The following is a 26,322-nucleotide window of genomic DNA, read 5'->3' on the forward strand; positions in this document are numbered from 1 at the left end:
GAACAGATACGAATGGCAAGGAGGCCTCTAATCCCAAATCCCTGGACAGGACAAGAGCATCAGCAGGGGAGAAGCTTTTTCTTTCCCCTGGGGTAGCATCCCCTCTTTCTTTAAGAGAGGCAGCCCTCCTTCTCCTAGCACAGACATGTGGCTGTTGAGCCACTGATTTCACATTGATAATGCCAAGTAGCACTCAACCACAGAGGATGGTAGGTGCCATTTCCTCAGGGCAGCAACATTTATAGTAGCAAAGATATGTAACAACACAAGACAAAGTATTTAAGTACCAAATATCAGAACGCAAAGAGTCTCCATTCCTCTTCCCTCTCCCTTACCCCTAAAACAAGTGCTGCACAGTGTTGATTTTCCTAAAGTATGAATATAATAAAGAGAATATAGAGAAGAGATGGGTTAGAGAGTAAAAACACTGAAAGGAATGAAATGGAGAAGCAAAAGAACGTTTAGTAAGTCTTCCTTATACTGAGTTGAAATCTGCCTCTCCACAATTTCCAACCTCCGATCTTAGATGTAACCTTTGAGGCTAAGCAGGATTCTTCTTAGTTCCCATCCTTCCTGATCTCTCTCTAGTCTTTGACACTGTTGGTCACCCTCTTCTCCTTGATATTCTCTTCTCTGGGTTTTCATGAAGCTGCTCTCCTGGTTCTCCTCCAATCTGTCTAACAGCTCCTTCTGAGCTTTGCTCTATCTTCATTCAGATTATGTTTACCAAACATGGGTGTCTCCCAAGGTTCTGTCCTGGGCTTCACTTCTTCATGGATTCAGATGCTCTTCACTTCTCCATGGATTCAGATTCTCAGAGCTATTTGTCCAGCTCTGTCCTCTCTCTGGACTTCTAGTCTCACATCTTCAGCTGCCTATAGGACATCTTAAACTAGATGTCCCATAGACATCATAAACTCAACATGTCTAAAATTGGACTCATTTTCTTTCCCTGAAAATCACTTTCCCTGCTTCCAAACTTCCCACTTACTGTGAATGGTACCACTATTCTCTCAGTCACCCAGGCTCACACCCTAGGTATCATGCTTGACTCCTCCTATTCAATATTCTCACTCCTCCCATGTCTAATCAGTTGCCAAATCTTGTCATTTCTATCCTGGTAACATCTCTTGGATAGATCTCCTTCTCTCCTCTGACACTGCCACCACCCTGGTGTAGTCCCTCATAACTTCACACCTAGAACATAGTGCAATACCATGGCTGTTGATCTCCCTGTCTAATGTTTTTCCTCACTCCAGAACACTCTACACTCAACTGTCAAACTGATCTTCCCAAAGTGCAGGTCTGACCATTTTACCACTCCCCATTCAATGAATTCCAATCCTCCATCTGGCATTAAAGCTCTTCATAACCTGGCCCCTTCCTACCTTTCTAGTCTTCTTATACCTTGTTCCCCTCTACATATCTGTGACCCAGCGACACTCGCCTTCTTCAAACAGAATACTCCATCTCCTGAGTCTCATCATTTTCTCTGGCTGTCCTCCATGTCTAATACTTTCTTCCCTTCCTTATCCCTACCTTCTAGCTTCCTGGCTTCAAGTTGCAGCTAAAGTCCTACCTTCTGTAAGCCTTTCCCAGTCCTCCTTAATCGTAGGGCATTCCCTCTGAGACTATGTCCAATTTAGCCTGTATCTATCTTGTTTATATGCAGTTGTTTGTATGTTGTCTCCCCGGTTAAACTGTGAGCTCCTTGAGAGCAGGAACTTTTTTTGGGGGGTGGGGGAGGCGCCTTTCTTTGTTTCCTTAGCACTTAGTACAGTGCCTGTTACACAGGAGTCACTTAATAAATGTTCAGTGATTTGAAAGACTTAAGAACTCTGATCAATACAATGACCAGCCACAGTTGCAAAGTACCTATGATGAAACATGCTTTGCACCTCCACATAGAAAGCAGATGGACTCAAAGTGTGGAATGACATAGATGTTCTTTTCTTTCATTCTTACTTTTTTTGTGGGGGTCAGGTGGAGACACGACTAATACAGGAATTTGTTTTGCATGGCCACAAATATTTGAAATGAGTTTGTTTTTATTGTCTTCATAAAGGGGGAAGAGGGGAAGAAGAAAATTCAGAACTGAAAATAAAACTGAATTTAAAAATAAAAAATAAGTGCTTGTTGACTAATAATCCTACTTCCATATAGCACCCCTTTATTTAAATATTTGAACACTACTACAATGTACCTAATTCCTCTTCTAATTTTCCCCAAATCGTTTTTTCCCCACAAAGCAAAAGCCACTTAAAAGCACAGCAAAATAAATGACAAAGAATACCTCTCCAGATATACAAGAGTACACCTCTCCCACAGGCTTCCATGGTCACATCATCTCCAACACCACACAAATTGTGAAACCAGTCCCTGTTCCCTTCATTACTTCTTTTCAAGATGGGAGAGGAATGAGGCTCTGACAAAAAGCTGTAACTGGTTCTTCAGCCTAAATACCTTAATTTCTCTCAACTTATCTGCACACGGCCTACGTTCGAGTCCTCAGGACCCTGGTCACATTCTTGTGGACACAAATCAGTTGATCAATTTCCCCTCTAAAATGCAGTCCCCAGAAGCTGACACTATAATAAGGGTGTCACTCCTTGCTCTGGACACTATCTTGCTCTCATGCCTCAGATCCTCTCAATCCTCTGGGCTGCCCCGCTCAGTGTAGGGGCAGGATGACTGGCCAGTCCTGCAATTCTAAGCCCACATTAACAAAGTGGTGTTGGGCCTGACCTGCGCTATTCCTTTCACTCAAACTCCCTCTACTGTCAAGTTCACCTAACAGAGAGGTGAATTTTATATTTAAATAGGATACTAAGAATGCTGTAGGGTGTTTTTAATAATATAATTCCAATTTTATACTAACTTTATTGGATTCTCTGAAAACAGAAACCAAACCTTTCCCCTGTCAAGATTGGAACTGGATACCTTAGTCTTACAGTTTCACAGTCTATCCATTCACCTAAGCTCCCCACCTTCCCTCTCTGTTCCAAATACTAACCCTCTATGCAGCTGGAGGCTGAGGGAGGATGTCTACAAAACAGTTTATCAAAGCACCCTGCCATAAGGTATACTCAAGTTCTAGTATATTGTAGGCTTACTACACACCAACAAAAGGTTGGGTCTCCAGGAGATGAATTTGCCTGGCCACATCAACTCATTTAAATGGTTTACTAAGTTCTCAAGGAACTACAATATGAAGTGGGCCAAGTAACATCATGGAGCCTTTTAAGGATTACAGTAAATAAGCCAGGGCCTGTATGTAATATGTACTATGTATATACAGTACAATCCTCTGACTCTTCAGCTGCTCAAGATTAACTAGCTGTCACCTACACAAATTTCTACCTTATATCATCTCCTACAGTCAGTGTCTAACTATAAAGTGAAGCTTATTAAGGCCTTGTTGAGGTTTTTTCCAGAGTAATGTAAATCAAGGAGGCAGAGGTAAAGGGAGGTCTTTTCAATATGACTTCTAATTAGTAAACAAATAAGCCTACTTACATAGTGTAAACTAGAAATATGAAATTCTAAAAGGGATAAAGATCTGATCTGAAAAAAATGCCAATCACCCACTTACTATGACTCCTTGAAATTGGACCTAATTCAAAACTGGACCACATATAAGTGTTTCAACAACAAATCTGTTTTAGCCTGTCCTCTGCTTTTTCACATCACAACTTTAATTGACATGTTTCTTAAAAATAAAGGAGCTTATGCCCTCAGAAATCACATATGTGTTGGTAGGAAGTAACAACCTGGAGAACATGAAAACAATCTCTCCCATTCCTCTAAGCTCCTATGATAGTTGGTGTCTTTTCACACCTCTCTGACTTCCTACATTACAAGAAAGTCATGTTTATATCTTCTCTCTCCTACTAGACTATAATCTTTATGAGCGCTAAGACCATACCTTATTCTTCCTTGCCTTGAACATGGAAGATGTTTTGCTGGATTAAAAAAAAAAGGTACTTAATCCAAAACAGTAACAAGCCTGTAACATCCTCTATAAGGAATGTAACAAAGAAAAGCTTTTACATTTAAACACTCATATAATATACATGTATTCAGAATCCATAAACCAACACTAAAGTAAGAGTGACCTCCATTAGGGCTCCTGTACAACTAGTATTACACATGATATCACCTTGAGCAAGTTACTGGGAATCAGCATTCCTAGAACTACTCCCAAGGGCAGACCACTATGAACCTAGAATAGCTGTGAAAATTGACCATTCATTCCTTATCCCACAAGAAGGTTTTAATCCATGACAGGATGTCACAGCACCTCTCATCCCATAGCTACCAAATATCCTTAAAAGCATCTCATAAAGGACTTTTATCAAAATGCTCCTTGAAAGTATGAATAAATTAGACTGTCAAAATAAAATATGAAGGGCTCACTTAGATCATTTAACCTGTTCCCCTTCCAGACACTTTACATGTGTGTGCTAGTGTTGTAGCCCTTCTAACTCAGCATAACAAAGGAATAGGACCTCCACTCTGTGGACTATAAAGGCAGTTTTGAGTTCATGTGTGGCTTGTAACCATGAACAATTCTTAATTGGGGATCACTGTCCTTTCATTTATTAAACATGTATTATGTTTAATGTCCTGTATTCAGTGCTGGAGATACAAAAGTGAAAGGTAACACAATCTCTGCTCTCAAAGAGCATAGTATCTTGTAGGGACACTGTAACGGATACAAAGATAGCCATGACACAGACTGAAGCAAAAGAGGTGAGAATGGCAGATGATGTAGAGGAGGTCTGAGCTATACATAAAGGAGGAGAAATTCACATTAGATAACAGACTTGCAAGTAAAGTAGGAGGCAAGGTATACTCTGAGTTGGAGGTGTGAACGAGCTGAATAATGAGACTGATGAAAAAAGGAAACATTTCCAAACGTTGTTGCAGGGAGGGTAATATAGTATCTATGACACAAAGGGATTGCCATCAAATAATGAAAGCCTTGTTGAGATGAGATAAATCTGTTATGGGCCTAGTCAACCCAACTGAATGATTTCCTCCAGGTAAATTCAGCAACACAGATGGCAGAGTGGAAAGAAGACTGGGCCTGGAGTAAGAATGATCTGAGCTCAAACCTAGCCTTGGATACTATCTACGTGGGCCTGGGCATGTCACTTAACCTCTGTCTGCCTGAAGTTTCCCAGATATAAAATGGGGACAGTAACAGTATATATTTCCCAGGGTTTTGTGACGATCAAATGAGATAATGTTCGTAAGTGCCTGGCACAGCAAAGGCATTTAATAAATGCTTGTTACCTTCCTTCCTTCCTCCCTTTTACATGTGTAGAAGAAAAGGCAGCAGATGATGGGAGTAACCCAGGGCTATGATTTGGAAAGGAATAAATAGAAACAGGACAAATAGGAAACAGTTTCAAGGGTAGATGACAATGAATAATTGAAATGGTCAATGATAGACTGAAGGCTGTGAGGGGATGAAAGAGAGACCACAGCAGGGGTCATAAACTAGGAAAACCAGAGGTAAAAATTGAAAGTTATGGTGAGAAGGGAGGATAGATTTAGGAAGAGAAGGTAGAGGGAAAGATGGAAGTAGAGAAGGTTATGTTCAAAGAAGGGATCAGGAACATTTAAGTAGCACAGCTATGGGGGATACAAAGATCTAAGACAGAGGTTCTAGACCATTTTTGTATCATGGACCCCCTAGGCAATCTTATAAAACCTAGAGACCTATTCTTAGAATAATGTTTTTAAATGCTTAAAATAAAACATATAGAATGACAAAGAAAATAAGTTACATTGAAATATAGTTATCAAAATATTTGTTAAAACAAGTTCACAGATCCCAGGTTAAGAATCTCTGATATAAGGTATGATTACACCTGTGGATAGCTAATCAAAACTGAAAATAATGGATATTGGGAGTTAAGAAGTTAGATAAACTGGGACACCAACGTGCTTAAAGGGGACTCCTATGTACATACTGAATCCCCCAAAAAATAAGGCAAGAGACTGAGTGTGACCAGAAAAACTAAGCCAAGAGCTAAACAACTTGAGGGGGAAGGCCAGTAGATGACTGAAACAAGGATCTGGACTGGATAATGGGGTGAATTTCAAAAGAGGAAAAGTTGCTCAGTTAAATTGTCTAGTAGAAAATAATTAAATGGATAGTAGAGGTCAAACAGATGGCCTAAGAGATTCAAGGAGAAACCAGTTACAGTGGAGGTCTTTCAGGGAAGGCTTCATGGAAGAGGAACTAGCTAAGGCAGTTCTGGGGGAAAAAAAGCTCCAATGTCAATAGATTGAGATGTAAAGAGAGTCATTTCAGGAATATAGGAGGTATGTCCAAAGGCAAGAAAGGCTATCAAGGAGGCAGAATATAGATGTCTTTAAATGTGAAAATAAATAGCTTATATTTCATATAACAGGCAATGGGGAGCCACTGAAAGACTCTGAACAATGGAGTATTGCAATTATCAAACCTGTACATTAGAAATATTACTTTAGCCCAGGGATGGAAATTAGGGAATAGCTATTATACTGGAAGGGAGGAATTTCAGTAGAGTGATGGAGCTGGAAATCAGAAAGTGAGAGTTACAGAATGAGTAGAGAGTAAGGAAATAAGAGTAGTAAGCATACATGACTGACTAAAAGTGACAGGGAGAAGATAGAAAGTAAAAGGGAGTGGGGGGGGAGGGGGCCGGTGTCAGGATCAAGTAAGATTTAGGCTTTGTTTCAAGGGATCACTTAGAATAAAAGAAATCTGAGCACCTTTGTAGGCACAGAGAAACAGTCAATGGAGATGAGAAGAGTAAGATGTAAGAAAGAAAAGGAAAAAGAGAAGAAAGAGAAATGAGGCAAAATGGTAAGGGACTGGATAAAAGTCACAGATATGGGAGGCTGTGGTACAGTGAAAACTGTACAGAGCATGAATCAGAAGACCTGGCTCCAGAAATTGGCAGCTGCGCAAATGTGGACAAAATATGTAAACTCTCTGATTCTCAGTTTTCTTGCGTAAAACCAGAATCTCACTTACATCACTATAAGGACAGCCCCGCAGACCTGAGAACGATTATAAGGAGGTAGGGTGTCCCATTATAAGAACTACAGAACCTTGGAAAAGGGTCTAACTAGAAACCACACTCAATATTATCTTTTTTCTTCCATGTTATTTTTTTTTTTTGCTTTTTTTGGCAGGGCAATTGGGGTTAAGTGACTTGCCCAAGGTCACACAGCTAGTACATGTGTCAAGTGTCTGAGGCCACATATGAACTCAGGTCCTCCTGACTCCAGGGCCGGTGCTCTACTCACTGCGTCTTCCACGTTATTCGTAAGGCTTGACCAATCCCACCTTTCCTTCATTTAGTTTCTAAGAAGGAAGTAGCAAGGTACAGGGAAAGCTCCAGGCTGTAAAGTTCCAGTGCTCAGCCTGCTGACTAAGGCTGCCTCTTGCAGCAATCCTTCTCCTTTCTTATCAACTCTGAGACAAACAGTCATATGAGCTTCTCAGAGAATTCCAGGAAAGACAAAGTAACCCAATTCAAGAGTACTCCTCTATTCTCCCATGTTCATTTGAGTCTTTAAAATGAAACACATTAACTACCTTTTGCTGAAACTAAGAGTCTTTCTGCCTCCCATCCCAACATAATTTAAGTACTGGTTTTGCACCATTATACAACTTGGTACCAAGGTCCAGCTTTCCAAAGACAAAGGATATATAAATAGTAATCACCTTCCATTTAAAAAGCTTAAACCAGTAGTAGAGATTACTCCCTATCACCTGCCAAGAACTACTAAATCCCCAAGGGACAGTCTGTAACAGGATGCATGCATTACCAGATTTAGAAAGACTAAAAAGGGGCCTGAGGTGCTTCTAGGCCCTGAAGAACAGTCCATTAGCAGAAGGTATTACATCTTACCAGCATGTCGGTGGCATTGAGATAGTGCTTGCTGGCCATGCACTGTTCCAGTTTTTGAGGCACTTGCTTGATATTCTCAATTTCATCCAGCAGATTTAGGACATGCTTGTGCTCAATTCCTTCAATCCACAGCTTCCGGAGCTCATCCCGTTTGCAATGCAACAACATCTTGCAGGAAAGCAGATTTTCCTTTACCTAGAAAAGAGCCATTTCAACCTTGATTCAGTCCAAATTCTTTGCATTTTTAGCCCACTAACCAGTTAACATTGTTCCTTGGTGCTAATTGTACTTAACAGTGGCTAACTCCCACTTTTCCTTAATCCCCTGGGTTAGTATGTTTTCTGAGTTCTAATCCTGGCTCTGACACTGACTCACTTCGATGAGTCTTCGCCTCTCTCTGTCTGTGTTTTCTCTGCTGTGAAATGAGAATACTACCCCTGACCTACCCCTGAGTGAATCCATAAGACATAACTAATGATATAAAGCACTTTGAAAATATTAAGTGCTATGTAAATGTTAAATATGTTTCATGGGGAAATGACTGAAATGCAAACTTTACGCTGCTATTCCTCTCTAATCTTCCATAGAGAATCCTCGGACTTGAAGGGCCTCTAAGGGGTCATATGCCTCCAAGGGGAGCCTTATTTAAATCAACACAGGCAGATGGATATGCATCCTAACTGACTCAAAGGGGAAAATGTAACTAGGAATTTTCTTTATTGATAAATAAGCTCCAAAACAAAAGTTACCAGGAAACATCCTAAGATTAGATGACTTTTTTCAATGTCATTTGATTTTGATTCAAGAGCCACTTTTGAAATTCAAGTGTATTCTCATTTAATTAATATTCCAATATGCAAAAAGAGTCTACAGAATGAGGAAGGTTCTACTATATATGTTTAGGTTATGAAAGACTTTCAACACTTTCCCCACTAGCAACAATATTAGGAAGAGATAGAAATCCTAAGACTGGAAAAATTACTGAGAGATCACTAATCTATCCTGTTCCTAAATGAAAATCTATTCTATTGTAAAAGAGATCTGGAGATAGAAAAAAAAACTATTCCAAAATCTACCTTTATATATCCGCTTAAAAGCTAATAAGGCAAAAGGGTAAAATAAGAAAGAATCCTGGATTTGTCATTAGCAAGACTGAGTCTGATCCTTCCTACTTAAGCAGACTTGGCTAAATCTCTTCACATCTCTAGACTTCAGTTTCATTTGCACGGGCTGATGCAAAGTGAAATTTACTATGTACAAAGTAACAGCAATATTGTAAGATGATCAGCTGTTCTCAGAAATACAATGATCTAAAACAACTCTGAAGGACTTAATGAAAAAATGCTATGTCAAATGCAGGTCAAGGAGAAAATACTGTAAGCAGCCAGAAAGAAACAATTCAAGTATCATGGAGCCAGAGTCAAGATAACACAAGATTTAGTAGCTTCCACATAAAAGGATCCAAGGACTTGGAATATGATATTCTGGAGGGCAAAGGAGCTAGAATTACAACCAAGAATCACCTACCCAGCAAAACTGAGTATAATCCTTCAGAGGGAAAAATAGACATTCAATGAGATAGAAGACTTTCAAGCATTCTTGATGAAAAGATCAGAGCTGAATAGAAAATGTGACTTTCAAATACAAGACTCAAGAGAAGCATAAAAAGGTAAACAGGAAAGGGAAACCATAAGGGACTTAATAAGTTTAAACTATTTACTACATGGGAAGATGATATTTATAACTCCTAAGGACCTTTCTCATTATTAGGGTAGTTAGAAGGAGTATATATAGACAGAAGGCATAGGTATGAGTCAGATATGAAGGGATGATATCTAAAAAATAAAATGAAGGGATAAGAAAGAAATGTACTGGGAGAAAGAGAAAGGGAGAGGTAGAATGGGGTAAATTCACATAAAAGAGGCAAGAAAAAGGTTTTATGGTGCAGGGAGAGTTGAGGGGGAGTGAGTGAACCTTACTCTCATCAGAATTGGCTCAAAGAAGGAATAACATACACACTCAATTGGGTAGAGAAATCTATTTACCCTATAGGAAAGTAGGAGGGGAAGGGGCTGAGGGGGGAGGGGATGATAGAAGGAAGAGAGATTAAGAGAGAGGGTAGTCAGAAGCAAAACACTTTTGAGGAGGGACAGGGTGAAAGGAGAGAGAATAAAATAAACAGGGTGGGGAATACGATGGAAGGAAATAGTTAGCAATAGTAACTGAAAAAAATTTTGAAGTAAGTTTCTCCAATGAAGGCCCCATTTCTCAAACATATAGAGAACTGAGGCAAATTTATAAAAATAAAAGCCAATCCCCAATTGATAAAAGATCAAAAGTTATGATCATTTTTCAGATGAAGTAACCAAAGCTAACTATAGCCATACTCATTATTGATTGGAGAAATGCAAATAGGTGCAGCTAGGTGCGCAGCGAGTAGAGCACTGGCCCTGGAGTCAAGAGGACCTGAGTTCAAATTTGGTCTCAGACACTTGACACACTTACTAGCTGTGTAACCTTGGGCAAGGCACTTATCCCTAACTGCCCTGCCTTCCCCTCTAAAAAAAAAAAAAAAAGAAATGCAAATTAAAACAATTCTGAGGTACTACCTCATACTATTAGATTGGCTAATAGGACAGAAAAGGTAAATGACAAATGCTGGAGGGGATGTGGGGAAAACAAGACTTCAGTGCACCGTTGGTGGAGTTGTGAAATGATTCAACCATTCTGTAGAGAAATTTGGTACTATGCCCAAAGGACTATAAAACCATGCATACTCTTTGACCTAGCAATACCACTACTAGGTCTGTATCCCAAAAGAGATCAAAAAACAAAAAGGGAAAGGACCTATACATACAAAAATATTTATAGCAGCTCTTTTCTGAGGGTAAAGAATTAGAAGTTGAGGGCGTGCCTATCAATTGGTGAATGGCTAAACAAGTTGTGGTATGTTATCATGATGGAATACTATTGTACTATAAGAAATGGGGGGGCGGAGCCAAGATGGCAGCTGGAAAGCAGGAACTAGTGTGACCTCCCCACCAAGTCCCTCCAAAAACCTATAAAAAATGGCTCTGAACCAATTCTAGAACTGCAGAAGCCACAAAATAGCAGAGGGAAGCAGGGCTCCAGCCCAGGACAGCCTGGATGGTTGCTGGGTGAGGTCTTTTGCTCACACAGCTGGGAGCCCAGCATGGGTGGCATGGACCAACCAGACCAGGGGCCAGGCGGAGCGGGCCCTAGCGCCCTGAATCAGTGAGCTGCGGCACTTGCCAGGCTTCTCAACCCACAAACACCAAAGACAACAGAGAAGGTTAGTGGGAAAAGCTGCTAGGGACAGAGTGAAAAAAGAAGTTCATGGTTCGGCCACCGCCCCGGGGGCAGCGGAGGTGGGGCAGCTACAGACCTACAGCTGCAGTTGCTTCCAGCCCAAGGCCCACCTGGTGGGAGGAATGAAGTGGCGGATCTGAGCTGAACTGCAGATCCTGCTGAAGGTCTAAGTCCAGTCCAGGTTGGGGGTTCTTGGGGAAAGAGCAGTGCTGGTGTGGCAGAGCTAGCGCATCCCCCCAAGCTTGGAACATAGTTCTCTTTACTCTACAAGCAGTCATACCCCACTGAAAAACTCAAGGGTCAAGGAAGTTTGCTGGGAACATGGCCAGGCAGCAAAAATGCACCCAGATTCAGTCTCAGACTTTGGATTCTTTCTTTGGTGACAAAGACAACCAAAACACAGAGCCAGAAGAAGTCAACAAAGTCAAAGAGTCTACACCAAAAACCTCCAAGAAAAACACGAACTGGTCTCAGGCCATGGAAGAGCTCAAAAAGGATTTGGAAAAGCAAGTTAGAGAAGTAGAGGAAAAAGTGGGAAGAGAAATGAGAAGGATGAGAGAAAAACATGAAAAACAAGTCAATGACTTGCTAAAAGAGACCCAAAAAAATACTGAAAAATACACTGAAGAAAACAGCACCTTAAAAAACAGACTAACTCAAATGGCAAAAGAGCTCCAAAAAGCCAATGAGGAGAAGAATGCCTTGAAAGGCAGAATTGGCCAAATGGAAAAGGAGGTCAAAAAGACCACTGAAGAAAATACTGCCTTAAAAATTGGATTGGAGCAAGTGGAAGCTAGTGACTTTATGAGAAATCAAGATATTATAAAACAGAACTAAAGGAATGAAAAAATGGAAGACAATGTGAAATATCTCATTGGAAAAACCACTGACTTGGAAAATAGATCCAGGAGGGATAATTTAAACATTATGGGACTACCTGAAAGCCATGATCAAAAAAAGAGCCTAGATATCATCTTTCAAGAAATTACCAAGGAGAACTGTCCTGATATTCTAGAGCCACAGGGCAAAATAGAAATTGAAAGAATCCATCGATCCACAGATCGCCTCCTCAAATAGATCCCAAAAAGAAATCTCCTAGGAATATTGTCGCCAAATTCCAGAGTTCCCAGATGAAGGAGAAAATACTGCAAGCAGCCAGAAAGAAACAATTGGAGTACTGTGGAAACACAATCAGAATAACCCAAGATCTGGCAGCTTCTACATTAAGAGATCAAAGGGCTTGGAACACGATGTTCCAGAGGTCAATGGAGCTAAGATTAAAACCAAGAATCACCTACCCAGCAAAACTGAGTATCATGCTCCAAGGCAAAACATGGACTTTCAATAAAATAGAGGACTTTCAAGCTTTCTCAGTGAAAGGACCAGAATTGAATAGAAAATTTGACTTTCAAACTCAAGAATCAAGAGAAGCATGAAAAGGTAATCAAGAAAAAGAACAAAAAAAAGAAATTGCAAGGGATTTACTAAAGTTGAACTGTTTTGTTTACATTCCTACATGGAAAGATGATGTGTATGATTCATGAGACCTCAGCATTAGGGTAGCTGAAGGGAATATGCATATACATATATGTATATATATGTATGTGTATATATATACATGTTTATGTATGTATATATAAGTGTATGTGTATGTATGTATATATGTATGTGGGGAGAGAGAGAGAGAGAGAGAGAGAGAGAGAGGACACAGGGTGAGCTGAAGATGAAGGGAAGATATCTAAAAGAAATAAAATCAAAAATCAAATTAAGGGATGAGAGAAGAATATATCGAGAAAGGGAGATAGGGAGAGATAGAATGGGGTGGATTATCTCACATAAAGGGGGCAAAAGGAAGCAGTTCTGTGGGAGGAGGGGAGAGGGCAGGTGAGGGGGGAATGAGTGAATCTTGCTCTCATCAGATTTGGCCTGAGGAGGGAATACTATACATACTCAATTGGGTATCTTACCCCATAGGAAAGAAGAGGGAAGAAGATAAAAAAGGGGGAATGATGGAGGGGAGGACAGATGGGGGTGGAGGTAACCAAAAACAAAAACTTTCAAAAGGGGACAGGGTCAAGGGAGAAAATTCAATAAAGAGGGATGGGTTGGGAAGGAGCAAAATATAGTTAGTCTTTCATAACATGAGTATTGTGGAAGGGTTATACATAATGATACACATGTGACCTATGTTGAATTGCTTGACTTCTTAGGGAGGGTGGGTGGGAAGGGAACAGAGGAGAGAATTTGGAACTCAAAGTTTTAAAAACAGATGTTCAAAAACAAAAAAAAACAAGTTTTTGCGTGCAACTAGAAAATAAATACACAGGCAATGGGGCGTAAAAATTTATCTTGCCCTACAAGAAAGGAAGGGAAAAGGGGATGGGAGGGGATTGGGGTGACAGAAGGGAGAGCTGACTGGGGAAAAGGGCAACCAGAATATATGCCATCTTGGAGTGGGGGGGGGGGGGGTAGAAATGGGGAGAAAATTTGTAATTCAAACTCTTGTGAAAATCAATGCTGAAAACTAAATATATTAAATTTAAAAAAAGATACTAAAAGAAAAAAAAAAGAAATGAGGCACAAAGTGCTCTCAGAAAAACCTAGAAAGACTTGCACAGGCTGATGCAAAGTAAAATGTACTGTGTACAAAGTAACAGCAATATTGTAGCTATTTTCAGAAATACAATGATCCAAGACAACTCTGAAGGACTTATGAAAAAATGCTATCCATCCCCAGAGAAAGAACTGATGGTGTCTGAATACATATTGAAGCATACTTTTTAATTTATCTTTCTTGATTTTTTTTTCTTTTCTCTGTTTTCTTTCACAGCATGACGATTATGGATGTTTTGCATGACTACACATGTATAACCTATATCGAATTGCTTCCTTTCTCAATGGGGTGTGGGCGGAGGGAGGATAGGAGGAAGGGAGAGATTTTGGAACTCAAAGTTTTAAAAAGGAATTTTTATAATTGTTTTTACGTGTAACTGGGAAAAAATAAAATACTAAATTAAAAAAAAAAGTTTAGATTTTACCAAATACACAAAGCCCCATGAGACTATATGTAAATACTGTCATAACTCAGTATCTGGACGCTGCCACCTCACTCAAAGTATAAATACTATGGTGTCATGTTCTACATGAAAGCAAAGAAAGGATTTGCCATTTCCTAATTATACTCTGTTGGCTAAGAGCAAGGAAAAAACTTTGGTTCATGGCCCAATGCATTTTCAGTGTTCTGCTGTCTATGTCCCTGAAGGAACCGAATAATCCATTGGGCAATTGCCCAGACAACAAAATCATTCACATTCATACTTTTAACAACTTTGGTGTATGTATATAAATCAATGACTCTCCTGAAACCAAAAAGCAACAGGAAAAGGTTAGTAAAGAAATGTCAGTGTTTCCTTAGTGCATTGAAATTGGACTTTCATGGTAGGAAATTGTCAAATTCTCCAACTTAAAACAAGTCCACTCACCTTTTGTTTGTTTTTCTATCATTTTTTCACACACTTGACAATTAGTAAAGGCATCTATCCTTTCTTAAAGATCTCTAGTCCTTTAATTCTCTTCCTATGTGATCTGAGAATTAAGTCATAATTAGGAATTTCTTATATGACAATAATTTTCCTGATAAATGCCTGATATAATGACCATATAAGTTATGTTTATGTTTTTGTTGCCAAACTCAGAAGGAGAACAAGGTGGTAGAAAATGGTTTTACTACTGACAGAAGCCTCTGAAATAATCAAAAAAGGGATTAGAAAAATCAGCTCAGAATGATGTCCTTTCAAGTCTATTCCAATGTGAACACTCTTTCTTAGCAGCAAAGATAATATCAACTCAAAGTGAAGAAAAGTCAAGTCAAGAATCATTGCTGGTTCTTCCCTTGACATAACAACAAAGTCCTTTTAGTACACATCAACCAAAACTAATCAGAAAACACAAATATCAAAAGATCCTTCACCCAAGCTGTGATTACTCTAAGTAAAGCCAAAAGGTCAGTGGCTCTATACATTCATCCGCTGACTCCTCTGGAGCTTAGTATATATTAGGTCAAAATGGACTACAGTTTATTTGAAATCTAGGGCAATTGATCTCAAGCTTCCCCTGGTTTCAAACATAAATCCATAGGATGAACTCTTGACTTGTAAAGGATAAGAGCTGTAGCCTCCCCTTGGAAATACTCAAGTTAATTTTCCAAGGTGGCAAGGTCAGCATTCTGCCTCAAATAGGGTTATGGCTTACTGCTTCCACAGTGATGCTCTGAAAGGTGGAAAACCATGAACTCCACAACTCTCCTCAAACAAAACAGCAATTTATGTATCTGCCTCCAAAATCTTAACATTGTAAGCTCTAAAGGATAGAAAATACAGAAAGGCTGTGGCTATGGAAGTGGAGATATTTCAGAGGCAAGCTCACAACCAAAAAACTTTTATTCCATTAGTTACTGTCAGGAAATTAAAACCATGGTTTCTCATTTGGATGAAAAACAATATACACAGGACACATTTTTCAAACACAACAGGCACTTAATAGAGATTAAATTCAACTAATGTTAAGCACTTACTATGTGCAGAGAGAGATAAAATCTAACTAGGGCATGGTCTGCACCCTCCTTGATCTTGCAATCTGGTCAAATGGGAAGACATATAAATATCACTACAATTGAAGAGGAGCCCTCTAGTGCCTATTTCATCAGCTTGCATTGGCCCCATCAAAAACAAACTGCTTCTCTAGGCAATTCCCCACTCCGATTAGGAACACCTGGGCTTAAGTCCTGCCTTTGACACTAAGAACTACATGACTGCGAGCAAGTCACATAATGTGTCTATTCCCAAGGCAAGTCTCTAAAACTCTAAGTTATAGAGAACTTAGCTGTGCTGGTGAAGGAGTTTCCACAGTGGGAAGCTCCCTCCTGATGAAATCACAGGTCCAGGCACACCAAAACCAAAAGCCTAATATGTATTCACAGGGCTTCACAGTGTTCAAAGTCTTTTTTTATACATTATCATTTGAGCCTCTCGACAATCATGTGAGGTCCATACTACAGAGAGTATGATGACCATTTTATAGATGAGGGCATTGAGGAGCTTCAGTGATTTGCCTAGGGTGACACAACTAACAAGTCAGTGCCAGGGGGTGGTTTCAAACCCAGTTCTTCCTAATCCAAGTCCAATATTTGCCCCACCATGCTGTGTCATCTCACATGGGCAGAGAAAAACAGAGTAGAGTGGAAACAAGATAGAAAATGCTCACTGGGGTCTCCTTCAGCAAAGCTCTGTGGACCTGTATGAGGACTGGAAACAACCTGCAACAACTAGCTAGTAAGCAATGGCTCAAAAGCCACAGCCCCCACAACATGCAGCCTCTACTTAAGAAAGAAGTGCCATGTGAACAGAAGTCAGACATTCACCTGCTTGATTTTATTTCGAGAGTTGGTGATGCGCTCTGTGATGCTCTGATAGGTGCGGATGGCTGTCGTGAGCTCGGTGTAGTGCTGCACGATCAGCTCATCCAGGTCACGGTCACACTTTTCATAAGCTTCTTCCAGACGGCCTTTTTCATTTTCTCTGTCCTCCACGTCATCACTCGTAGATAGAGTCCTGATAGAGACAGAATATGCATGATAAGAAAAAAAAGGAAGAGAACAGCCTATTAAAACATTAAATGTCTATTTTAATAAATAGACCAAAATTAGTTAAACCAAAAGAAACACTACTTTATGAGAAAGAATGATGTTTTGACCTAGTTCAAGACATTGAAGCACAAGAGTCAGACTGGCCAGTGTCACTAAGAGCAGTAGGCCTCCTTTTAGGTATATCTTATAGAAATCAAGCTTAACTTAAGATAATTAGGGCTTCAGGGCAAAAGAGAATCAGGGAAGGGGAGAATGGCTCAGGGCAGAAGATACACCTGGGTCTCAGTCACCTGGGACCTCAGGCATGAGCTCAATCTCCAGGCCCTGAGAAGAGAATGACCAATGGCACGTTGAGAGGGTGCTCTCAGGACTTGGTACATCCAGGTTATACAAAGCACTTATCACTCCTATAAAGATATCCAGATTCTACCCTCTACACCTAGAAAACTCTATAATGCAGCTGAGTACCAAGTTTCATTTTATTTTGTTTTTCCTAGGGGTAAGGAGAAGGGGACAATGGAAGATGGAAAGAATCTTGTTCACACACATCATTGGTTCTGTTCCTGTTGTCAGAAAGACAGATGCTCAAGATTGGCCAGTGAGGCTCTCACTCTACCACAGAGTCTGGAAGATTCCAATATGGGGACCTCCAGCTACGGCAAGAAAGGGGTGCTAGGCAGGGGGAGGGGATGTGCCTACAACAGAGGGAGCACATCGCACATAAGTCTTATGGAGTTCTGTGGATCTCTTTATGAGGACAAAACAAAACAAAAGCTTTTTTGCAAACTACCAAACCTTTTCAGGGAGGATTAGGAACAGCTGATCTAACTGAACTCAGTATCACACAAACACCAGACCAGAACAAAAGATTGCATGAACTGTGAAGATGTTGCAGCTGCAAAAATCTGAACTCTACATGAAGGATGTCACTGTATTTACTATTCTAATAACAGCACTAAGAGATTGATAGAAATCAACAATAACTAAGGGATGAGGTGGATGCACTTATTAAAAAAACCTCTCTGCAACCTAGTTTGAAACATGAGCCAGGTCTTTGTTTCTTCCATTATCTTACTTGCAGTTTAATTTTTTTTAATTCAGTTTTATACTCAGTAACAAAGAAAAAGCCCTCTTCCTCTTATCTGTTAGTTGCTGTAATTTACGGTGTTTCATTAAATTCCCTCAGGTTTGTCCGTATGTACCCTCAGCCCAGTGTATTTCATTTTCTTTTTTAATTTGGGACAGGTACTTTAGACTCTCAGTGATGAATGCCATCATTTGTAGGACCATCATTAGAGTTTCCTTAAGAGACAGGACAGTCAGTAAGTCAATTATAAATCCACTTTCAGATATTTCCATGAAAAACACAGAAGTTTCTCCAAATTGACATTTAAAGCAAGTGATCTCAACTCAGGAGCTATTTAGCATAGAAATGTTCCTTCTTACCACGAATGTGGGGAAAATCTGAGCAGCCTACATATTTTCAAAGTGGCAGATTAAGAGTTGGAAGGGTGCTTTGAGATTATCCAGTACAAATTCCCCTCACTTTACAGATGGGGAATCTGAGGCTCAGAGAGGTTATGTGACTTGTCCAAGGTCACAGAGTTAGCACCATCTTAAGGCTGAGTTAAAGGTCCTACAGACTGGGTATAGGGTGAAAAAATCAGTCAGTCGTCAAGCACAAAGTAGAAATTATAAAATATCTATACAAAAAGAATGGCATCCGGAAAGGACTGGAAATAGATGAAGATGGAAGAGCACTTGGAAAGTTCAGCTACAAAGTTAGGATTTCAAGACTGAAATGCAGAATAATAACTGAGCGAGTCTATCAGCTGCATCTGTGATGCATTGTAATGGCAAGCAAAGTGGAGCTTTTGCTGTTTTTTCTTTTGGAGGGCTTCTCAGCACTAGGGCAATCAAGTGCCTTTGAATGAGTCTTGCCTTTGTTTCAATCAAGAGTCTTTGATGACCTGCTTAAGTCACAAGAAAGCCTAAGTCACATGAGTTTGAGTCACATGGTTGTGACATGCTCTGACCCTGAAGAAGCGTATATATACTCTCAAAGCATTTGGCTTTGGAGCTCACTCACTGAAGGAGTGTTCATGTGATTTCGCCAGACGAGACTCTGGATGGCCATAAAGGAGCCCTCCCCCCCACTCTGGCTTTGAAAACCCAGATGCTGGTGCTTAACTCTCTCTCTGGTAACCATGTAGGTATTGCTATGGACAGACAGTTAGAAGCCCTGTCTGCTGATCTGTGTTATTTGCTCTGTTTATACAATCTCTGCTTGTAGTTTCTGTTTGTGTTTTCTCTGAAGTTCAGGGTGCTGACTTTTTCCCCTGAACTAAGTGAGTGATATATGTATATTTAATTAAAGTGAGATCGTAAACCCCTTTAAGTTGCTTTCCTTCAGAAAAGCAAATCAACAAACCTGTGTTCGCCCTCCTGTGTGCTGGTGTTTTTGGTCTTACAACTCCACAACAGCTGCTGGTAGCACTGTTGTTACATGCATACACAGCTCAGCTCTTTAAATATGAAGGCTTCCAGGTTGCTAGACCAAAGCAAAGCAAGATCCTAAAACTCTTTCAATTTACCAAATGTCCCAAGGTGAATGGCTTTTTGAATATTTAGCTGCCATTCTTTGTTGTCACATAGGGCAATAATAAAAAAAAAAGTCAACAATATGCTGAGATCAATTTCTCCATCACTCTACAGCTTTACACATCTCTCTTTATTCTCTCCTACCTATTATGTGCTTCTCTCTACATCCTCTATACCCCCACTTATAGGAGGAAAAGTACAAAATATTTCACATTGCTTCAGTTAACTAGTGAAACAGCCATTAAATGAAAGGCCCAGAGAGGCCACATTCTTCTCTGTCAACTACCATAGTAACAAATTCTAGTTAGGTTATGAGATATTTAAGAAACAGAGAGGGTTACAGGCAAACTAGAGAGTAAATTATGCTTACTTCAGTTTTGACTTGTGTTTTCACATACAGAGAAAATATCCATATCAAAAATCCAAGCGAAGATATACTCTTGTATATCATTCTTCCTTCCTTGATCTTCTTACTGGGCTAGGTCACTGTTCAAATTTTTCCTACAGTCAGTTACAGTAACAAGAGCACAATGTTCTCCAAAACAAAAAATTAAGAAGCCAAGGCAAAGGCCTCACAGAGATGCAAATGAATCAAAGCAACGCCATGTAGACTTCTTAACATCTCATATATAGAGATAATGGCTATCTAGAAATAACTGATAGGCACAGCCTTTGAACAGTATGAATTCAGAAACAAGTATCTTGGATATGTGAAACTGAGATAAGGGTATAAGTAGGGTCATTTGAACTAGAAAGTTAGAAACAGAGATTTGCTTTTACTATTCTTGAATGAAGCAACTGCTTCTTTATGCCTCAGTTTCCTCTTCTGTAAAATGTAGATGGAAATAAAGGCCAAAAACCTGTGCAGTGTCATTAAGGAGAAGTTGAATTCAGCCAACTAATTCAATATAGAAAGTTATAATTTATACAATTATTAACTAGAACATATAGCAGAGCTCAAGGTTATATTAGTGTGGCTATAGTTGTCTTTGTAAGTCATGTAGCTAAGTCTTTTGACAGAATTCACAGAATTTTAGTATTAGAAGGGAATATAGGTAATACTTCTACTCCAACCTCCCATCCAATGCAGAGATCCCTTCTTTGGTATCTCATCTTTCAAGAATGCCTCTAAGGACAGGAAACTCAACAGCTATCAAAGCAGTCTGTTCCACTGTCTGTAATCTGTTCATTAGACAACTCTAATTGCTTAAAAGCTTTGTCTTATGTTGATCCAAAACCTTCCTTCTTATAAATTACATCTACTGGTCCTAGTTTTGACTTCTAGAATACCGGAAAACTCCTTTTTCTTTATGATAGCCCTTTGGATAGTTGAAAATAGTTGTCATATCTCTATTTCATCCTCTCATCACTAGACTGATCCATAGTCCCTTAAATCATTCATTGAATGACATGTTATCTAGACTCTTTAATGTCTTGATTGTCCAACTACCCTCTTAAAACATACAGCTAAGAATTAAATGCAGTGCTCTAGGTGTAGTCCATAGATGAGATAGGAAATGTTGAAAATCACTCTAAGCGCCAATACTAGATTATCTTTTTTCCACACTAGAGCCAAGTATCTGGTTAATTAAAATCCCAGTGCCTTTTTCACACAAACTTCAGCCAATACAGATCTCTCCAATCCTATACTTATACATTTATTTTTTGAAGACTCCATATTTATCCCTGTTAAAGCCCAGGTTTAAACTTCACAACAAAACTTGTCTTCTACAACACGTCCTGCCTTCAACTCCTGATGCTGAATCTTGCCCTTCATCAAAACAGTTAATGTCAAAGCTGCCCCTCAGAGAGAGGTAGAGTTCAACCAGAGGCACCTAATAAAGATAAGAGTAAGTCCAAAGCATGACTGAGATCTCCAAGCAGCTTCTAAAGTTGCAAGAGTCTTAAATCTAGGGCAAAGATAGCAGGTGTTTGCAGCTAGATATGGAATACATAGCATGAACCCAGAAATGGGAGGCAAAATTGATTTGGGCCCCATCATCCCAGTCTTCTTTGAAGTCACTGAGCCTCCCTCTGGATCTTTCCATTTCTACCTCAAAAATCTGATGATTAAACCAAGATTAAGGGCATAGAAGACTAACATATTAAATCAGATGCTAGATGTAATGAGACACACTCTGTACAGCAACTTGAGTGCTTTCAGTAAATTATTACCTTAGAAAAATAAATTAATGAAGTAATAGTAAATAGAAAAATACCTTTCCAAAGATGTCTAATTTTTACCCAGGGAGGCACTTATTTATCCAACAGGCTCTGGAAAGCATTATCCATGTTACTGGCATTAACAATAACTAATACAAAATATAAACACTGATGTACAATGTGCTTCTGCTACTAAATCCATAGCTGTCAATTCCAAAAAAGTCCTACAGTCAAGCATACAAACCTCTGCAAATAACCATGGAGGTATAAGCATGAGTTTGTCAGGTTCCTTTTCGTGTGTTTCAGAAACACAGATCAAGCAACTTGAAAGGAAAATAGCTAGTCACTACCACAGGCTCCTTCTTGATACAATTCTGTCTTCACTTTGTTAAAGTAATGGAATCCAGATAAGGCCAAATACATAAGTCAGTATACCCCTGAAAAGACGGATAGCACACAAGGGTAAAGACAAAACAAATCTTTAGAAATAAGGTCAGCCTCTCCCAAGTGTAACCTGTCACTCAGGAGGAAAATCCCCATCTGTGCAGCCAACAAAGAGTACCAGGATCCCACTCCCAACAAACTCACACAATCGCACCCCTAAAAACACTACTGCATGCCAAGGCAGAGCCCTTATTACCACTAAACTCAAATCTAATAAATAAGTTTACATTACTGAGGTACAGGACTATGCCATAGCATTTTTAGGATACAAAAGCTGCAGAAATCACCTCCATCCCGTATCAGTAATTAAGGTGGGATTTTCTTTTACTGTTTTCTCTTTTGGCACTTATTTAATCAAGTGCCCTTGAAGAGCCTGGCCTTTGTTTCTTCAATTGGATCAGGAGTCTTTGATGACCTCCTTGCTTCAAGGGAAAGCCTGGTTTGCATGGGTTTGAGTCACATGTTTGTGACACCAGAGGCTTTTAGGCTACGTGGGTTTGAGTGGAACGTTGTGATGCCCTTTGACCCTGAACAGAATATATAAACTCAGAGGTTGGTGTTTTCCCTTGGGGGACTCACTCACTGGAAGAGTGGCATATGACTCTGGGCAAGCCCTTGCAACTGCCCCCCAGCTCTGCTAACCCAGATGTTGGTTTCTATTTGGTCTGTTTGTAATATATGTTTGTAATTTGTTTGTATTTGCTCTGAAGTTCAGGTGGCTGGCTTTTCCTCCTGAACTATGTGAATGATATTTGTATGTTGGATTAAAGTGAGATTGTTAACCCCTTACAGTTACTTTCCTTAGTAAACTAGATCAAAGGACCTATGTTAGCAACCCTTCTGTGTGCTGGTTGTTGTTAGTTTTACACAACCACAGCAGCTGCCAGCAAATTGTTGCTACATCTGAACTACCTCAAAACCTTTATTTGTGAAAACGGGGCAGGAACACTTTTTTAAACTTCTGTACAGTCCTAGTGTACATTCTGTGGAGGACATAGAAAAATGAATTTTGAGTCAGAAGACCTGGGTACAAATCCTCTATCCTTAGCCAAGTCACTCGGTCTCATTGGGCCTCATTTTTCTCAACTGTAAAAAGAGAGGGTTGGAAGAGGTGGTCTCTGAGGTCCCTTCTAGCTGATGTTATAAGCAGCCTTCCAGCTGTAAATTCTCACTCAATACTTAGTAAATACAAATCACCAGAGTTTTAAGGGCCTCTTGGAGTCAAATAATTCCTCTCCTGCCTTCAAGCAGAACTGCGATAAAATAAGTAACACGGATGAACCTCCACTGCTTGAAGACAGAAGAATGGATTGTTTGACTCCTAGAAGCACCTGAAATGAGTAAAGGAGATTCCACATCAAACACTCATACCAGTTTCAACATCTCATGAACATGATATCCAGAAACCTGCTGGAATTCAAGAATGTTTCTATCTGACCTACTGCTTTGATGGAGAGAAAAAAAATGGCTGACCAACACATATGTGAACAGTAATGCATTCTATCCAGCTGTAGAATGGGAACATTAGGGATGGACCTAGTGATAAACCTAAGACCTTTCAAGCGATTTAAGAAAAATCCATTACACAAAGACCATGCCCAAGTGGAGCACAGATGTCAGTTATCCAGCACTGAGGGTCTCCAAAGTGTAAGACAAAGACCCTTGAAGGGCTGTAGCCTCACCCCAGGGGAACATATCCTGACCCCAAAGTGGTACATGTGCATAATCAGAAGGGAGAAGGACACATAATAACCCACCCCCCTGAGATATCCAGTAATGTCAATCACACCTAACCTTATCTTCAAAAGCTCTCCCACTTAGCACTCTCCCTCTGCCCAAGGGCAGTTATAACATAAACTGACTGCTACCCACAGCAGTCGTTCTGGTACCACTGGGAAAATCCTGTCTGATGCCTCAGATCACCTCATGGGACAACAGGCCATTCTAGAAGGAAAGGCCCTGAGCTGGGGCAGTGACTAGTGAATAAATGCTTTTCTTCCCCCATTTTCATTTTGAGTTTGGGAAAGTACTTAACAAGAGCAGGTGTGGATAGATTGTAATCTGGATCACAGATATCTTGACATTTTTCTTTACCCCCAAACCCCACCATCTTCCAAACTCTCATGACTATGAAGAGCACCATAATCCTTCCAGTCACCTAGTGATTGGACTTCAGTGTCACTTGCGACTCTCACCTTTCCCTTACCCCACATTCCCATAGCCAATCAGTTCCACATCTCTAACATCTCTCTTTCTCTCCATTCACATAGCCACTACCCTAGATCAGGACTCCTTAAAATTTTTCCATTTGCAACCCCTTTTCAGCCCAGAAATTTTTACATGAGTCCGGGTATATACATATATACAATAAATATACAAATCAAATATTTATAATAAATCATAAAGAAATTTATTTTAAAGTAATTCTTTGACATACATATATAATTTTACCATTTATTAAAGATGAAAGTAAATTTGCATAGTAATAAATGAGATAGCCATGCTTATTTTTACATAAAGAATTAAGTCTTGGCAGGATATTTGATACTGCAGGACACAGAGTATCTTCAACATTTTTCAGAGTTGATTGATATTTGGATTTTATAATGGTCAGTGCTGAGAATGCCACTTCACATAAATACATAGTACAACATGACAGAAATATTTTTATGGCCATGTCAGGAATTGTTAGAAATTCTGTCCTAATCCCAAGCCAAAATTATTTTAATGATTTTGTATGTACAGTAAAAACACTGCAATTCATAACATACAATAGTCTCAAATCTGAGCCAAGGTCTTTCTGGAAGCATTTGCTGGTGTTGCATGGCGTGACGGCATGCGCAATGCAAAGTTTGCATGTTGGGTATTCTGAACCAAGGCTGCAGTGAAGTTGTGAGTTGCAACATGGGCAAGCACTGCCAGAAACACCTCAGATTCATTATGAGTTTGATTTCGAATTAATTTTTGGTCATTGTGAGTTCATAAATCTTTTGCTCTTGCCTAGATAAGGTCCTTATTACCTCTCCTCTGGGCTACTGCACTAACTCCCTAGTTTCCCTACCTCCAGGCTCTCCTCACTCCAATCCATTCACCACATTGCTGCCAAAGCATTTCTCCTAAAGCGCATTTAATAACCACGTCATTCTACTCAAGGTTCCCCTGAGTAGACTATGGGAGCAAATATCTTTAACATCTTTAATCATTTTTTTTAATTTTTATTTTTTATTTTTTGGTAAGTTCTATAATTTTAGGGCATGCATACCATTTGCAAGTCACAGATACACATAGGCAGGAGAGAGGGAGGTATTCAAAAAAATTTTATTAAAACAATTCTGTGATCAAAAAAGTTTGGTAACCATTAATCTAACAACTCCAACTATATGAAACATAAATGATAACCCAAGTAAGAAAGAATTTAAAAGGCCCCATGCACTTTACCCAGAGGCCCAAACATCAACAGACTCTTGATTTAGTCCCAAGTCTAACAAGTTCAGAGACATCATGGAGTCCCTACCCTGGCATGCAGGTCTAGACTTTAGCTCTGCTCTGCCCCTAATCAGCCTGGGGGCCTCAAGTAATTCACTTAATCTCTCTGGGCCTCCAGCTCTTCATCTACAAAATGAGGGCACCAGAATAATTATTATCTTATCAGGTGATCTCAAATGTTCCCTTCCAGCTCTAAAAATCTCTGCTCTTTTTTTTTTAAAACTCAAAGCAGATCAGATGAAGCAAATGAAAAGAAGAAAGACAGGCAAGCCAACAAGCAGCAAGAAAAAAAACAATTGATATTTGGATAGCGAAGGAAGAAAAATAAAATAAAAAACAGACACAAGAACTCAAAAAAACTAGTTTGGGCCCTTTAGGGTCTGGGTATGTGGTAGAAACTGCATGGTGTGGTGTAAAGAGCAAAGGATGTAGGATGCAAGGACCTGGGTTTGAATTTTAGCTCTGCCACTTCCCTGAGCAGGTCATTTAATTCCTCTGAGTGGCACTTTCTGCATTTAGGAAATAGTCTGAACATCTCTTCCAACACTAAATCTAAGATACTGCCTCATGTGCAAACATCCTTTACATACCCAGCTATGGCCTGGAGGGCTTCACCTTAAAAGAGGTTACAATGACAGAAAGACAAAAGACCATGAGTCCTTAAGAAAATATTTAATCATGTTTAATATATGGAAGTATATACCATATTTCCCCATTGTAACCAGAATTGTCTTTGTT

General features: G+C 39.7%; 1 protein-coding gene across 1 annotated transcript in view; it reads right to left on the bottom strand.

Annotated features, from left to right (window-relative positions):
- EXOC4 (exocyst complex component 4) overlaps positions 1-26,322 on the bottom strand; it is an 890,815-nt gene that overhangs the window by 843,243 nt on the left and 21,250 nt on the right. The window contains exons 2-3 of the mRNA XM_036759981.1: positions 16,666-16,855; positions 7,917-8,111 (exon numbers count right to left, since the gene is read on the bottom strand). Coding sequence (XP_036615876.1) covers positions 7,917-8,111; positions 16,666-16,855 — 385 coding nt within the window. The remainder of the gene's footprint in view (positions 1-7,916; positions 8,112-16,665; positions 16,856-26,322) is intronic.

The sequence above is a fragment of the Trichosurus vulpecula genome, chromosome 5, assembly GCF_011100635.1.
Source record: "Trichosurus vulpecula isolate mTriVul1 chromosome 5, mTriVul1.pri, whole genome shotgun sequence".
Taxonomy (NCBI): Eukaryota; Metazoa; Chordata; class Mammalia; order Diprotodontia; family Phalangeridae; genus Trichosurus; species Trichosurus vulpecula.